Genomic DNA, 18216 nt, shown 5'->3' on the forward strand with positions numbered 1-18216 from the left:
CTGCACAGGTTTTACAATTAATTGGGCTCAAGTCCATGTCTGAGAATTTAAAACGTTGTTTTGACCATTATATGACAGATAATCTGATGGCAAAGTGTACAGGAAAGTGTGACCCCCTCACGTGTAAATGATAAAAATGCCACTTCCAACGATTTTCAGAAGAAACCCTCTGAAAAATCAAAATCCACAGCCTTTCTATAATGCAACGAGATGCACCACTGTGCAAGGTTTCCAGAGGGATTCTGTGTCTCACGCCGTGATGCCGATAGCATGAATTGAAGTAAACTGGCCATATGATGTGCATGCCCACGATATATATTACTTCTGTTACAAACACTGGCGGAGCCAGTGGGGGAGTAGGGTGGCACGTGCCCCCCCAATGATCAGATCGAAATCCCTAATTTCGATCGGATCATTGGGGTTTATTAGTAATAAATCGGCATTTTGCGACCCCCACTGCCACTGTGTAGCATATTATTACGTGACAGGGACTCTATGAGATGATAGGACAATAGTCTGAGTCCATAATTGGCAATAAGTAATCGCAAAGCAGTTATAAGTGACTCACAGAATTGTGTGAAGGCATACCTTCAGCGAGCACGAAACCGATCATACATGGTTCTAATTTGACCCTCGATCGATGGCTGCGCCATCGACGCACACGCATCAAATAAAAAGCAAGAGACAAGTCTAAATTTCGATTTAAAGCTTTCGTGACTGCAGGGATTCATCTTCTTGGTTCTTTCGGTAAAGTCACGTAGAAGGGAAGTAATAAAATAATAAAAATAAAACATAATAAAACAATTCTCACGACGTTTCGGCCACAACGCAAGCAGCCGTCCTCAGGTGAAAACCAGGTCCGTCGAGGCGACAGAGTCTGAATGAAACAGCACACGAGCTTGGAGCATATATATAAGCTGGGCGCATTGACAAAGGAATTTGCATATCAAAAGGAATTTAGCATATTTATGGGAAATGCAGGAATGTGATTAGTACTGCATATGCATGTGCATTATGCAGGATTAACAGCATCAAAGGGAGCTGCAGTTACTGCTGCTGCTGCAGTTGCTGCTGCTGCAGAAACTGCAGCAGCAGCAGTAACTGCAGCTCCCTTTGATGCTGTTAATCCTGCATAATGCACATGCATATGCAGTACTAATCACATTCCTGCATTTCCCATAAATATGCTAAATTCCTTTTGATATGCAAATTCCTTTGTCAATGCGCCCAGCTTATATATATGCTCCAAGCTCGTGTGCTGTTTCATTCAGACTCTGTCGCCTCGACGGACCTGGTTTTCACCTGAGGACGGCTGCTTGCGTTGTGGCCGAAACGTCGTGAGAATTGTTTTATTATGTTTTATTTTTATTATTTTATTACTTCCCTTCTACGTGACTTTACCGAAAGAACGAAGAAGAGACAAGTCCTTACTTACGAACAACTCCTATCATTTTTCATTGTTGAAGGGGTTGCCCCCCCCTGCCTGAAAATCCTGGCTCCGCCATTGGTTACAAAAGTTCCTTCTTTATAAATAATGGCGTGGACCTGAGGTCGTTTGACTATACCTCGCCACACCGATCAATGTGACATAATGAAGGAGGGTGCCCAGTACTCGTTTAGGTATCCCTCACCGATAATGCAAATCTTAGCTGGGAATAGAACTCCAATAATCAGGTTATATGTTACTATTTTCTTTACCAGATAAGGCCCACAGAGCGATATATTTATTTTTCAGAAGCGACCTGGCTATCACAAATAATTGATCAACGAATTGGCTTATCATATGGGCATTTATAGCAGCAGCCAAATATTATAAATGCGTGTTTCTAAATGTCGAGGGAAATGCCGGAGGAAAAAATCCATGCTACCATGGCGAGAGAGAGAGAGAGACATGCAAACTCCAAATATACAGCGAGCGTCAGGGTTGGGATCAAACCTACACCCTCCTGTATACCAGGCGAGGTAGTTAATATCTAGCAGTGTGCTAACCAATGCAACTCCACTCCCCTTACAGTAACATTATAAGTGAATTAATATCTTCACTTATGTATTAGTTGTATGTGACTTGGTTCCTTTGGCGAGGCTGTCACACTCTGAATAGGTAAGTTAGTCTCACGTTGACGTTAATTTAGTGTCAGGGAGCTAAAGAATGTTCCTTAAAACCTATATATATATACACATAGAGGACCACAATATATAGTTTTTATTAAAATAAAGTTTAAACCAATTAAGAATGCAATGACGACTCAAGAATGGTTAAGTATGATGATGATGGTCTTTTAATTTACAAGAATATTGTGTAACTACTTTCAAATGTGTAACAATCATAATACGCGGCAGTAAAAATAACGAACTTCAAAATGTGAATTAAATCAAAGGAAATATAATTAATTATTTGGCAAGCGACCTTGGAATACCTACTATAATCATCCAGGAATGTCCGTCCTTAACGCTCTTGACGTCACTGCACGTCGACCAGCCCCCCTCATTAATAATCATTATAAGGTGACGTCCTCCAAATGGACACCCCCCCCCCATTCATAATAATTAACGGTAGACGTCACTCCACATGGAGTGCCGAGGTGCCTCCTTCCCCCTCCTCGGCGTCAACTTACAACCCTCACTACAAAGGCAGAACTCTCACGTCATGCGGTCTCCGTAACGCTATTAAGACATCAAAGTAAAAAGGACGTCATGATGAACAAAGAATTATAACCTTAAAAAGAAATAGGTTTGTGTCACCGCAGACTTACAAATTGCACACGCATTAATGCAATTAATATCATGTCGTGGTTTGCTTTTCGCTTGCACGTTTCAGATTTACTGCAATACACCCGTCCCTGGACAGGCAAAAGGCTCGTAAAAAATATTTATTGAATAAAATGCATACAAAAAAATGCGATCACCAAAAAAAATCCCTCTTCCCAATCTGAAAGGAAATACTCTGCATCGTTTTATGCTCCGTTGTGCTCTCAAAATGTTACGGAACGACTGGCGCCACACATTTGAATGTTTATACACAGCAACAATAACAACAAAAATGTATATGGCTTAATCGCTGGCGATAAAGCAACCTTCTATTTAAAGTTTTCTTACAACTACACACCGCAAGGCTCACGCTAAGTCCAACATATTTTGTTCTCACACCGTCAGTCAAACTGCGATTCATAAACGAGACGCCGTGCCACGAAATGTCACTGACCAAACGTCACCCACCTTTAAATCCATTCGTTATTGAACAGCTATAAAATAAAATAAATTAGATAAATTGTCCGCTTGCCCCCAAGGGGAACGAGGTGTTTAGCAATGGGACAATCGCTGTTGTTTGTCAAAAGTGCTATTTATTGTATTATTGGTACTGGAGGGATGATGGGCTGAGCAGGCAGGTTATTTATTGTATTGCCTTATATTGTGTGCAGTTTTTTTTCAAGTTAATCTATAGGAATACAATCTGTGAACAAACTAATTTGGTGTTTTCATAGAGCATTAAGGGTAGAAGCATATACATATATACACACAGAATTCCGTTTTGTGTCTCTACATACACAGTAAGTGCCATATGTTTTGGTTCGTCGGACTATTCCCTTTCTGGAATGCCGCTGGAAAAAAAGGTGTCTGGAAAGGCAAAAACCCGATGGACTGAAATGTATGTGTCTTAAAAATGTAAATATATTTAGGAATAAATAAGAATAATTTGCCACCATTAGTTAACCCGCTGCTGAATAAAGACTTCCCCATGCTGCATCAGTTATAGGGGTCGTCTGACCATACTTGACCACGATGATCAGTGTGGGTTTATACGAATAATAATTATATAAGGCAACAGAATTCAACGCACGTGCCATGTTTCCATTGCCAATACAGTTAACATTATGCAATTCAGTTACAATTAAAGTTAATCAATGTTAAATAAGATACAGGCAAACGCAGTGCATGTTTCCAATAATTATACTCGTTTTGATCATTTTGAATCAATATATGTCAACTGTAAGTGAAATTGTATGCGGTAAGATTTTAATTACATATCAGAGCAGCCGCTATGTTTAATGTATTCTTAGAGCTGATTGATGAACGTTAAATTAAGGCACATCCGCCCGCGTGACACTGTGGTTGGAGCACTTGACTCGGAATTCGAAGCTTGCAAAGTAAAATTCCAGTTACCAGCTGAGCCCATCCTCGCCCCAGGATCAATAAAATACGTTCCACTTTGTGAGAAGTGGTTGCCCGAGATAAACTGACCTCGATCGTGGGAACGTATACCTTTAAATGCTGTCTCAAATGCACCAACATAAATGAGCGTTGAGCCATTTTTACGGGAAGATATTTCGAATTTTATTTGACAATAATTAGTGGTATATATTACTTTCAATGTTAAATTATTTTTGTACAACCTTCCACTACCTCTCACCCCCCCCCCCCCCCCCACCACACGACAGCTCCAGCCATAATAAGAGGTATACTAGACGTGGTATGCTGAGTGCAAACATTTTCAATGTCACCAACGTGGACAGATTTAACTAAATTTAAGCCTCAACTTACCCACCACCCTAATATATGGAGTAGGATATGCACTGACAAAAGGTTCACAGTGAATTCCCAATAAAATGAGTACTGAAGCAGTGTTCGTGTCATGTTTACAACCCAGAGCCAGTGGTGGAAATTCTGCATTCCTATGACAGGTGCAAGTCTCCTCATAGGACAACCACTGTTGACATTCCCACAAAGGGGTACTCATTTTTATCAACCTCGAAGGGATAATGAGACAATCCTCAAGCAGTATTTGAACCTCGCAAACGCGTGATTGCAAGCCGGTCGCTCTATCACTGGACAACCCGGCTGGCTTCGTGCACTTTGTGAAATAATTCATTATACCCCGAGAGATGGCTGTGAATGGATCAAAAATGAAATTGTAATTTAATATGAAATATGTTTCAATCATTTATCAATGTGTTCATGCCATTAAACCTATGAGAATATTTCTCCACACCTGGCAGTTAATATCTTAGATTTATCAAGCACCTTACCACCACCTAAAGGGCCACTTCATATATGCAGAAGAATATGCACTTTTGTGATGTCGTTATTTATTACCTCCGAGATGACGATGGATAGATCAAAAAATCAAATCAGAATTTACGATGCGGTCTTAAAAATCGTCGCTTAATGTGTTGACGTCATAAAACTCTAGATTCGAGAATAATCCTCCACTATAGATCTCAGAATTGGCATCTGATTCATGAACATTTTTAATCAATTTTAGAACATGGTATGTATTTTCTTTAATACAATGGCCACTCGTTATTGCATTCATCTGTAAATGCCCCAAAAAAACTGCCGTATGGTCATGATAGTTTGTAAAAAAATGTAATGTACAAAATATATTGTGCGCTTGCATGCTTGCCAAATACTTTATGCTTTAAATGTGTGTCATTTTACCCATTGTATTCGATATATGTGAAGGCACTTCTACTAAATTACATGAAAACAAATCTTAAGCAGTTGATTTTAATTCATTTTCCATAAAAGGATTCCTTACTTTCTAAGTCTTTCAAAGGTTTCTGTTTCACATCAGATGGTGGACATTCTGATATTCATATACTGCAGCGTATTACTGACACAATTTCCTTACTCACTTTTTTAAAAATACCATGGCTATTAAATTCCCATATCTGACAGGTTTATTTCATACACAGAGAGCACGTGTGATTTGAACATAAACGAAGGAAATTGCATGTTTGTTTACTTTCTTTCTGTGCTGTATTAAACCTTACCACACCAGCAATTAAGGCATGCGTGCAAATATCTAAATTAAGTGGAAGCAAAGCATGCACACAACTCCATATACATCAACTATTGTGCATTGCCAATTGAGTTGCAAGGCTCGTGCGTGCATTAGTGTAACAATATATGACTGAGAGCCACTTAAAATCACACACACTTAATGGAACACAAATGGAAGCACAAATATCAAGCAAAGGGCTCTTTTAATTGACGTTGAGCACTGACATTATAAACACGGTGTCTCGCCAATAATTTGGTCCACATGAATGCTGAAGGAAAAATAGAATTCCTGAAGCCTCTGAAATGTTACACCTGGAAGCCCAGCCTGTGTGATTGATCCCCAAGAGTGTGGGCAGTGTATTAACTTATTTTATCATTTCGCATACAGAGAAGCACTGTTGAGCTCCTTTTCAAGAATACCCGGTGGCTCACTTTACACAAATAAAGTCAAAGGTGTCTCCCTGCGCAATCACTGGGGGGGGGGGGGGGGGGGGGGGGGTGGCGCTCATCGTTGTTGCAGGCCCATAAACTAACAGAAATAAAAACGATTTTTTATTGTTTTGCCAGGTAAGGCCAACTGAACCATATCGTTATTTTTCAAAAGCGGCCTGGCTATCACAAATTATAGCCCAATGAAGTAGCTCATCATGTGGACATTTATAGCAGCCAAATACTCTAAACGCACGTTTATAAATGTGAAGGGGAAAAAACTGGAGAACCTGGATAAAAATCCACACAATCACGGGGAGAACACAAAAAACTCCAAATAAACAGGTGCTAGGGTCGAACCCACGACCTCCTGTATACCAGGCGAAGCAGTTAACGTCCTCGCCACTGGGACACCCAAGTGCGTGTACATGCACAGCCCGTGTTTGTCAATAGACAGTTGGATGAGGGCCTCCCCATGCCTTGTATGCCGTGTCAGGTATTCGACGATACATCACCCGTGTGAGTCGGTGAAGGTGGAAGGGGTGAAACTGATTTTGCTGCTCGACCCCCTACTACCCACAATGATTAGCAAGCCTGTGCCTCGCACACGGTGGACACTCATCCGAGTGCTACCCAGGCTCAAACCTGCTTATCTCCCGATATATAAATGCGATCGGGTGCATTCCCGTTGGTACTGAGCCAGTGGTGATTCAAATGAAAAATTCCCGTGTTGTTCGTTAGGCGGCCTGGTGGCCCAGAAATAGAGTAAGGGACCCGCAATCGGAATGCTGCAATAGTTCAAATCACGCATTGGTTGGGGATTGACTGAGCCCATCATCCCTTGAGGGTGATTAAAATAAGTGCCTCTTCGTGGAGAGGTCAAGAGTCATTGTCCGGTGGATAAGCACGTCCCTGTCATAGGAATGTAGAATACACACCATTGTCTCAGGGCTGTAAACAGGAGATGAGCATCACCTCAATGCTCATTTGAGCATGAACTCATATTGACATCTTAGAACCACTGTTGACTTCCCTACAAAGTCTTAGTCTTTTTTTATTGACGCTGGTGAGATGATCAGCTAAGTTGTCTCCAAAATGGGATTCGAACTCGTGATTTTTCCTATTGCAAGTTGAGCCACATTTTCCAGCTGGATCCTCACTTTACTGAAATGACCCATCTAGCAAACACAGCTAAATTTCCACGCAAGCTTGGCTCTGATGTTGGCACACATTGAACTTCCCTTTGCAAAAATAATTGTCGGGATGTTTTTGAAGTCCCCGCAGTAATGGATGAGGGTGCAGACTTAATGAGGCTGAAAGTTCCCTCTGTGGATGGCTCTGAGAGAGACTCTGGTGAATCTCTTGTGACTCGCTGATGTTTTCCTAGGTACACAAAAGTACACAAAGGACATTATTGTCTAATAAAAAAACGTGAAGGTGTTTTTTTCCTTGCCAATTTTAAATGGTAGCTCTGAGCCAGTGGTTATAATTCCATAGTCATATGGCAGAGGCCACGATTTCCATAGAACAGACACTGTTGATTTCCTACAAAAGTGGCACTCACTTTATTGACCCAAAAGGGATGATGTGTCGACCACTGATTGGGAATCTGAACGAGCAACCCTCCAATTGCGAGCCGAGTGCTCGACCACAATGTTAACATGGTATATCTTAAATATTTTAGATGTGTTGCATTATATATTGAGTTCATATACACTGCCATCGTGCGTCTATCTTACACATCTGTATTTACATGTTCAAGTTCATTTATTAGGTATAGCCCTGTGAGCCATTCGGCTCTTGAATCGGGTGCAACTGCAACAAACAAAAAACAAAAACATGAACAAGAAAACATCTTAAAGTGAATATGTGACTAAATGCAAACAGAAAATCCAAGAAAAGACAACAAAATTTCCAGAAAAAGGCACCGTACACCAACGATGTGTGCAAAAAACCCACAGTAATGTATTGCTATACTACAAAGAGTCGATCCAGCATATTATATTGTGATTGTTATAAGGTAGAGGAGTTTAGACTAAGCAGGAACAAATGTGTACGTTCATTGTGTTGTTCTATTAAAGAGACAGGTTCATATACTGCAAGATTCATCACTCATTATTCGCGTCGTTTGATAGCATTCACACCCTATGAGTGCAGGTAGTCATTGAAAAATACCCCCCAAAGCATTCATTTTTGCGGCTCTCTGAATATATTCTAATTGATTTTGATTAATGGTTCAAAGAGTTATATCAGGATGCTTTTTAACGCCACATAATATATAGTGTATCACTTGAGCTGTTTATCTTGATAGTAAGTACAGGGTGTGCCCGTGGGTTCTAATTTCTAACCAGGAAAGGGGCGATACACGAATGCATTGATTTGCAGCTCTGCGCCACATTGTGCGCAGCATTTCACCTGGCCAGCAACTGGAAGAGCGCCGCGGCGTTCACCGATCATTCTACGTACGCACAAACAACTTGTCCTTTAGTGCTCCGCGGTTGTCGAGGTCGTGCGTTGCGAGGTGGTGTAAGTGCGGGCCGGTGATTACAGCCGTCACAATGGGCTTCCCATTATCACCCTCGCGACAACCTGGGCACCATTCACCCAGCCGTGGAGTCAACAAGGTGTCATAAAAGAGGAGAGAGCACTGGCGTATACTTTCATTTCTCCACAATTATTGTTGCAAAGATTGTGTGAAAAAGATAAAAATTGCCTGATGCAATTTGGGTGACTTTTTTAAAAAGAGGAAATGGATTTTAAGTGTATATGAATAGGGCTATCAAAGGAATTGTGGCTGTATGGATGCAAACTGAACCTAACAATTGTTAGATAATGACTCTGCATTTTGACCACTAGTACAATCATGCTAAATTATATTTATATGCATTAAATTATTAAAGAATAAACAAAAGCATGTTTGTTTTATTTAAGGGACTTCTTTATTAATTTTTGAAATATAGGAATGGGCTAAAGATGACGATTACTGGTGAATGTGTTAGAAAGACTATAGGTGTTTAAAAAACTACATCCATAGCAGCATGAAACAGTATAAATACATACATGAATTAATGCACTTTGTTCTGATGTACTTTAAACGAGAAGAACATCCACTGGGAGGCCAAACTATTTGTCGAGTGGCCTAGGAAAATACAGAAACATTTGTACGTGCGTATAATATTAGCGCAAGCACCAAATGTAATACGATTATAATAAAGAGATATTAATCTTTTGTGCATTCTCTGCTCTAAAATATCCATTACTTATGATGACAGTCAAACTACTGAAACACGCTGAACGTGTATATAATCATTAAATAATTAAAATATTACAAATGCTTCTGCTGTGATAATTTATTATGAAAATACCGAAAAATATGTAAATGATGAAAATTACCTTTCAAACGTTTGTAGAAACAACTATGGAAAACCACCTCTTATTCCAGCTTTAAAAATAAGAGCGTACATGTCTCTTTTGGTCAATGAAGAAAGGAAATAAAGTAATAGTTATACAATAATAACGCAACACATGTAAAGTGAACGCATAAAATAAATTGGATAAACATTATTTATACGTGCGGGCATATGTAATATTAAAATAATACCTGGAGCACACATTGCATATGCATTGTTGCGTGCACAGATCCCTTTGTAATACCCATTAACCATTCCAGAGCAGGCGTATCATATTCACGTGACGGTGCAAAAAAGCTAAAGATTTGCATTTGACCTTGCCATTCGCATATTCCTCGTGAACTGCAATGATATACATTTTCACGCTCGCGTCAGCACCTTCTTTGCAATCACACTACAGTCGTGACAAAAGACACTTGCGTATAACTTGCGGTTACGTGCACCACACCTTGTACGCTCACGAATCCATTTTCCACTATGCACTTGGAAGCCTCCTTGCGAAGAGAGAGCGCGCGCGCGGGCCTCAGGTACAGCGGCTGCGGTCAAATCACTCAAAGTCCCGAAATCCTCGACACTTCGAGAGAGTGTTGATGTCGATAATAAGGACGCACGATTCACTTCATTTGTGTCGGGCTCTTTTGTGCGACAACGCGCGTCCGTTCATTCACCCTCTACCCGACGTGCGCAAACTTTGCTTTCAGAGTATTTTGTTTGAAAATCTACGTCGTTTGCCTTTCGATTTTTTTTGTATCTAAATCGACAGGAGTTTAGGATCTGTACGTTCATTTTAAATGTTCTCCAAGTTATGATGTTCTTAATACGGTCCATCGCTTCACCGTGTATAAGATAAACAATATTTATTTGAATGTCATGTTTTTATATCTGTCGAAGGAGTAACGCGCGTGGGGTTTTTGCAAGCAGTGTGCATGCACGTGTGAGCCGCGGATAGTGAATTCACGCCAGGACAAACAGGTGCGGTGTGAGAACAATCCAGAGAGAGAAACGGCCAATTAAGATGCGTAGCGGTAAATGACTGGCTGCAAATGCAGACACGGTGTAGGCGTCTCGGAGTCTGCAGATTGAGGCGATAGCAGCGGACGCCACGTGCGAGGGGCGACGGGAGGACGCCAGCTTAATTAGGGCGTTTAAGGAGGAGCAGGATTAATAGGACAACGTGTGAGGCAGGAGGGGAGTTGTTGGTTGGAGCAAAGAGAGGAGCGAACGGAAGGGAAGTCCAGGGCCCCCGCTCTCCACACCTCATCCTCCCCAGTGGTGATGGCCGAAACAAGGGTGAGGTTGGAGAGGTGAGGGTAGAAAGGCTAGCAGTGGAGGTAGAGAAGCTACCAGTGTAGTGAGAGGCTAGCAGAGTGAGAGAGCAGAGCGAGCGGAGCGTGGCAGATAGGCCAGCAGAATGAGAGAGCAGGCTAGCAGCGGAGAGGCTAACGGGGTGAGAGCGGGGCAGGCTAGCGGTGAAGAGGCAGGGAGAGAACGAAGCAGGCGAGCAGCGCAAGCGGGCGAGTTGCGACGGAGTTACGTGGTGTTGAACGCGAGAAGTTCTGTTCGAATAAAAGTGACACGGGAGGAAAATAAAATTTGTCCGCGTGAAATAACGTCACTACATCTTTACAACGATTCAGTTGAGTTAGATTATTCTAATCTTATGTGCGGTTATTTTGTATGATGTGTACGAGTTCACTTTTGGTGTCTTTATACTAAACTTAACTGGGCCAGTGCTCCTTTTCTCTATTCAGACCTGAGCCCAGGTGGAAATTCCACTTGAATTTAGCAGGAAAAAGTATATGGATAGGATAACTATTATTACATGTACATGCGTACACGCAAATATGCCAAGAAACACTTCAAAATAATATACACTATTGTTTCTTTCGGAATATATTAAGGCACTGAACTGGAGCAATTAATCTGGATTTGAAGCTTTCGTGACTGCAGGAATCCAAGTGGCAATTAAGTAGTAAATATGGATTGAGAAGATTAATTATCTCGGATTTGCTGATGACCGATACATATTAACGAAATGAAAGTCGGGCATAACAACTTTGCTCAACAATTTAAGATATCCGATGGAGGGACACCAAGGAAATATCTACCAGAGAATTATTATACCACGGGCAGTTACTGAAGGTGAACCAGGATCACTTGAGCAAATGGGTTGTGAATAAGCGAATATGGATCACTATACACAGAGCAGGCGCAGCAGCTGTAACACCAGGAGACATACAGTCATGATGTGCCTCACAGTCTAATGTACGAGACACTGTCGACCTAATAATATTCAGTATCTCTGCATTGTTGTGTTGCCGAGCCCCGTTGGCCAGAGCGATAGACAAGGGATGTAAAATGCACAGGTGGCTACGTTTATTGTGTGCTTACCGTATTCATTATCTTATTCCATTCAGTACAGTGACTCCGCATCGACGACAGCCAATTCTGACAGTGTCATCATTACAGTGTGCCCAGAGTGTTTGGAAAATGCACGATAATTACGTTGTTCCTCTAAAGCCTGACAACCCGTGCATCGCCTCCCATTGTTCCGTGACTATTGTTTCTTTTTAAACGACCCTATACGAATGCATGCTGGTCCATAACTGGTTAACATCCCTTTTACCGTGAATGGAATGCTCTGCATCGTTCTATATACCCAGCGTACAATGCCGTATTACCGCGCGTAATCAATTATTTTCATAAATGGAACCGCGAAGTCATTGTTACTGTGGGATAAAAGTACATTGTCCCTTTAACACGCTTCGCGTGGATAATTACCGCAATTAAAATTAGCTGCAAACACCTCGATTAACACAACCGTTGCAATGTTCGTGAACAATGGGAACTAGCATGTGCTTCCATTATACATTGATTTGATACCACTGGTATTTCTTATTGTTCTTGCAATTAAATAGAATAATATTGCATGTGCAGTTGCTCAGTGCTATATCCCCTCATATAGATTTCCTGTATATAATTGAATAAGCATTTAACATAAATGTGCACTTTATAAACACTTGATATTTATGAGGTATGAAGTCAAACTATTCAATACGTATAGCCCAAAATATATAGCCACATTAACACTGACATACACACGTGTAATTATGTAATGGCTTTTAAGATGATTATTTTTTATACTGAGCAGCCCTTCGTCAATCACTACTTGATAACATGTAGTGTTTGTCATTGCGCATAATTATAATAATCTAAAGAAATTAGACCCGGAGCACCTAACCCATACGGTTTACCCGTATTCTTGTAGGAAATTGAGTTTTCAGGTCCATACGGCATACAGCCGTTTCAATCCTGGCAATTTGTATATATTTTTTTAGTTTCTCCCTTGTGATGGAACTGTAGGATGAACGTTGAGATGTATAAGGGTACGGGGTGATCAATAAAGTCTGAATTGGTTTGTAATAATGTAGGCACTGATAAGGGGTCGACAGGTATACGAATGGAACAGCGCCCACTTTAATTTACAAGAAGATTACTAAGTAGATTAACAGCTCTTATACCCTGACTTAGTAACCTACGAAGAACCCTCGACGATCTGGCAAGCACCAATTACTCGCATAGTGTTTATTGGGCAGGCATGTCCAATATATATCTACGCAATCGCCACCGGTTAATTTACCTCTACTGAACCCTTTCCGACCGCAAGTATTTCAATATAAAAAAAGAAACAATTGGTTTAATTTGGAACAATATTTCACAATACACGTGGCGCGTATAAATACTATCCTTGTAAACCGTGACAAATCTCTTCGGTTGATCGAAAGTTAATGACAACGTTGGCGTAGACGCTACCTCGTGGCCTAACACAATTACGGATAATTTCACACTGTTTTTGTCATTATCTTGTGGAGATTACCAAGGGCTGCCTTCCAACATTTACTCATTATTCTGCTTGGGATTTTGATAATAACTTCACGTTATTGCTAAATGTTCGAGTGGAGCCAGAATCGAAGTGGATGATTGCGTGGACAAGTTATTACCGAAAAGCACACTAATGGTTACGCTTCAACACGGATTCTGTAACGCGCAATCACGTTGAACAAATAAGACATTCAAGTAAAAATGGTAATATTAAAGCACAGTATGCTAATCTAGATATTTCAAACGCACAGATATTGAACCTAAGATAGTCATGTATTTATTGTGCATAATTACTATACAAAAGGGGCGATACACAGTGTTGAAAATTGGATGTAATTAAAATCACACACTCCCATGATCATACTTCATGACTGCCATCTCTTGTTGAATATAATTACGCAGATCAACATAATGACATCAAAGTAGCTTTAGAAAGGGAGCTATATTACGCCAACGTGACACTTTTACCGAGGTCTTGTTCTCAAAACTTTCTGACAGTCGCTTACGTACAAAATGTTACACGTGTGCGCGCATACATACATGTGCTTTGTGCGCGCATGATTAGTCCACGTGTGCACGTGCGTCCGTGTGTTCGTGTCTGCATACAGAAGTATAATTGATTACTCACCGCATATCAGTACTCCCATTGCGAAATGAAGCAGAAGCAGCATTTGAAGTGTCTGGAGTACAACTGCCCTTGTGTGTACACATCTACCGTGTACGCGTGTAAGAACAGAGAGTTGGGGTGGGAGGGGGTTAAACAAACGCCGTCGCCACACTCCAGAATCGCGCAAGGCAAGATAGCTACCGAGGCGCGTGCTTCAATGCAGCGACAGTGCGCGCAGGTCTCATTCTGCGGGGAGATAATCGCACTCTCGCTTTTAACGCACGACTACATCGACTACATCGACAAAAACTCGAGATAGATGGGACGCGAGAGGTGGCATCTGGAGGGGGACACACAAACTCTTGCCCTCTCGTCGCGTCCCACTGTTTGTCGCGACACAGCAGCAGCAGCAGCCGACGCCTGCTTCAACGCTGTGTCCCGAGACAGGTTCTGAGAGCCAGAGTTTGTGTAGCCGGCTTTGTGCTTTGCGTCTCATTGGGCCAGGAGAATGAGTCTGAATGGTGTGGGTGGTAAACCATCTAGAGCATCTGAGGGTGATGGGGGGGGGCTGTGTGTGTTGCGGGGGGACATGAATGGGTGATGGTGGTGGGGGGCGGAAGGTGTTGGGAAAGAGTGGGGAGGGAGGTATTGGGGGGTGGGGTGCACGGGATGTGATGGTGATTTGAAGAAATGCTGGGTCCACATGGGAGGACGGCGGGAGGGGGGAGAGATAAGGCGAAGGGCCGTGGAGCCAGACCTAAGCCACAGATGCACCCTGGTGGCAGAGGCGTGATCTGTGCAACAGCAATGCGCTGCATACAACACACGTTTTATTATGCACGCACACGCACACACGAGATTCCCTCCGTGGCACTGTGGCTTGGAGCATTCGACTCGCACCCGGAAAGCCCCGAGTTCAAATCCCACCACGGGTTCAACTACCGCCCATCGTGCTTCAGTCAAAGTGATCTCCTGCTGTTGCTGCTCATCTCATGTTTACAATCCCTAAGCCAGTGGTGGAAATTCCTCATTCCTATGGTGGGGGTGAGGCTATGCATACTAGGACAACCACCGTTGACTTCCCTGTTAACTACCTCGTCCGTTATGCAGGAGGTCGTGGGTTCGATCCCGACCCTGACGCCGTGGTCGTTTGGATTTTTTTCTCTCCGGGTCTTCCGGTTTTCCCCTCCACATTCATAAAAATTCGCTTCGAGTATTTTACTTGGTATAATTGTCGACTTGATAAGCCAATTTGTTGAGCTATCATTTGTGGTTAGGTCGCTTGTGAAAAAATAGCTATCTAGCACAGTGGTGCCTTATCTGGTAAAATAAAAAGTTTCGTTTAGTGTATTTAAACCACCCTGAAGGGATGGTGGACTGAGTAAACCTCCAACCTGTATTTTATCTCATGGCCCTTGCGATTGCGAGCCACGCACTTTGCCACTGAGCCACCTGGCCAGACTGGGGCTCTACAAGTTCAAGTTCATTTATTAGGTATAGCCCTGTGAGCCATTCGGCTCTTGAATCGGGTGCAACCGCAACAAACAAAAAACAAAAACATGAACAAGAAAACATATTAAAGTGACTATGTGCAAACAAACTGTGTGCCACACTCTATGAAAGTCAGGTGACCACATATCTACGCATACAAAAAAACATTAAGATCCCAATTATCTACATAAAGAGGCAGGGCAAATGTAGTCAATGCATTTAGCACACTCTGTACATACGCGTATTACCGTAAGACACACATAGTGTCCCCGATACGCTTTTGCAGACACGGGGAACGTATGACAGGCTTAAATAAAAAAAAATGTATTAAAGATAAAACATTCTGCCTTTATAGATAAGTGATGTTCATTGACAAGTGCTGTTAGCAAACAAGCACCTATTAATGCAAGCAAGATGCCTAACAAGCATTGCACTGAAATGCGTCTCTTCCCAGTGCTGATCTTCACGCAGTTCAAATGATAACAATTTTGTCCTGAGCTGACCTAGGCAGAGCTCCAGCCAGGTTTAGACGTGATCGGAAATGGAACCTGTGTCAATAGGCGCATGAATTACAATGCCATTGATCCCAAGTTTTTGTCCTTAGTTTTTATGTCAACAAAGACGACGATTGTCCCTGGCTACAAAGTGAACTGCTGTGGGTGATCTCCTGCTCAAGCCGGCAAAGCAGATGAGCAGCAGTGTCGGCAGCACCACTCGTGGCCACATTAGTCTCTCCTTTGCTGATATTCACATGCCACAACAGATACTCATTTAACGCCGAGTAGATCTAAACGAGCCCCAACCCACTTTCAGATACCACTTGCCATGAATGCGAATGCCACAACATATAAACAACATAGGAATCTGATCTGCCAGAGGATTGTATATGTTGAATATATATCAAAGATGCCCAGTACAGCAAGCAATACAGTGCATAGAGACAGGTGACGTTAGCGAGCACCTACTAAGACAGGCACGGCACATAAGGGTGTGGTGTTGACAACCACCTTTGTTTCATTGTTGATATCCTTACGCCGCACGAAGTAACTCATTCCCACACAGGCACACAGAGAGAAAGGCAAAGATCCCCGCGTAGGCGTGGAGGCATGTGCTGTTGGTATGCACCAATGAAAGTCGGCACAGGGCATGAGCGGATGGTGTGGTCCTCATCACTCCAATATTTTTTATTTTACCAGGTAAGGCCCACTGAGCCATATAGCTCTTCATCAGATGCAACCTGGGCCACAAATTATAGCTCAACGAGTGGCTTATCATGTGAAAATGTAAGCGCATGATTCTAAATGTAGAGGGCAAAACCAGAGGCCCCGGAGAAAAATCCATGCGACCACGGGGAGCAGATGCAAACTCCAAAGATACAGGCATCGTCAGGGTCGGGATTAAACCCACGACCTCTCGTATACCTGGCGATGTTGTAAACCTCCTGCCACAGTGGCGCCCGTGTCTTACCACCCCGCCTCTGACTTACCTTATCGGTGTTTACACGATGCACCAGGTATTAAGGCTGAGTCGACCTCGGGGAGGCCCAAGACTGCTTCAGATATTTGTCACCGATATTGGCAGTAAGCGGTAATGGATCTCGGGTCGCCCAGGTTCATAGCTCAGTGCACTAAACACTAAACTACCGCTCCCCACACACACAGATGCACACTCTCTCCAACACATTTATTTTGTTTTCTGCAGAATGAATAGTTTACTCTGAATTTGCATGACCTTTATCCATTGTGGGAGGACCGAGGTAAGGTCTGTGGTAATATTGGCGGAATTGGCAATAACTTAACTGGTAAACTAAAGCACATAGAAAAAATACACTCACGTGGGAGGATAACAAAAAAGTCTGCACTTTGCTCAGCAACCTACTTGGTGTACTGTACTTGCATTCTACAGGCAATCCACCAATCCCGCCTGCAAAGTTCTGGTCGGGAACGGGCCCACGACTTCCTGTATACCAGGCGATGGAGTTAACATCTCCGAGCCACCGTGGTACCCCATACCAGCCCATGCAGGGGCACGTTGCCCAACAACTTGATACAATGCACCGACTCACAACGGGGTTCATTATACACGTGTAGTGGCGTGTATCATGTCTCTGTGGTGTAGCACCAGTGCCGAGAGAAGAGCGGTACTGTATGTGTGGAGTCTGTCTCTAGCACCGGGATGAGTATGAAACGGAAGGGCCCCGAGGGGGCATGGTTCGGGTGACGGTGAGAGAGAGGTCGGGTGAGGACGTGGTAGTCTGGGTGAAGCTGAGAAGGCACGTGACCGGATGAGGTAGAAATGAGGGCCAAAGAGGAGGTGAGATGGACACGTGCTGTGGGCCTAGATTCTCCGAGAAGGATCTGTAAAGGGGCGTGGCAGAGGGCGGAGCCTAGCTACGCCGCAGCCAATAAAGGTCGAGTCTCGAGAGCGATTGTGGTTGTTCATCTCTGGGAATGGAATCCGCCGGCTACGTCTTCGGTCTTTGGGCTTCACGCACGGCATCGTGGACCAGGCAGGGTGTTAGCTGACCTGGTCCAAGTATATAGTTATCCCATTGAGTGGTTACGTAGCTTATCGTGGTGGTCACCACCCTCAGTCGTTATCCTGTCGAGTGGTTAT

The 18216-nt window shown here is 42.8% G+C and overlaps 1 protein-coding gene across 2 annotated transcripts in view; it reads right to left on the bottom strand.

Annotated features, from left to right (window-relative positions):
• Positions 1-14435, bottom strand: part of LOC133342867 (relaxin receptor 1-like) — a 310499-nt gene extending 296064 nt beyond the window's left edge. For both annotated transcript variants that reach the window (XM_061552222.1, XM_061552221.1), the window contains exon 1: positions 14131-14435. In XM_061552222.1, coding sequence (XP_061408206.1) covers positions 14131-14173 — 43 coding nt within the window. In that variant the 5' untranslated portion in view covers positions 14174-14435. The remainder of the gene's footprint in view (positions 1-14130) is intronic.
• Between the last annotated feature and the right edge of the window lie 3781 nt (positions 14436-18216).

The sequence above is a fragment of the Lethenteron reissneri genome, chromosome 16 (genome assembly GCF_015708825.2).
Source record: "Lethenteron reissneri isolate LAM-NWPU_2019-01 chromosome 16, ASM1570882v1, whole genome shotgun sequence".
Taxonomy (NCBI): domain Eukaryota; kingdom Metazoa; phylum Chordata; class Hyperoartia; order Petromyzontiformes; family Petromyzontidae; genus Lethenteron; species Lethenteron reissneri.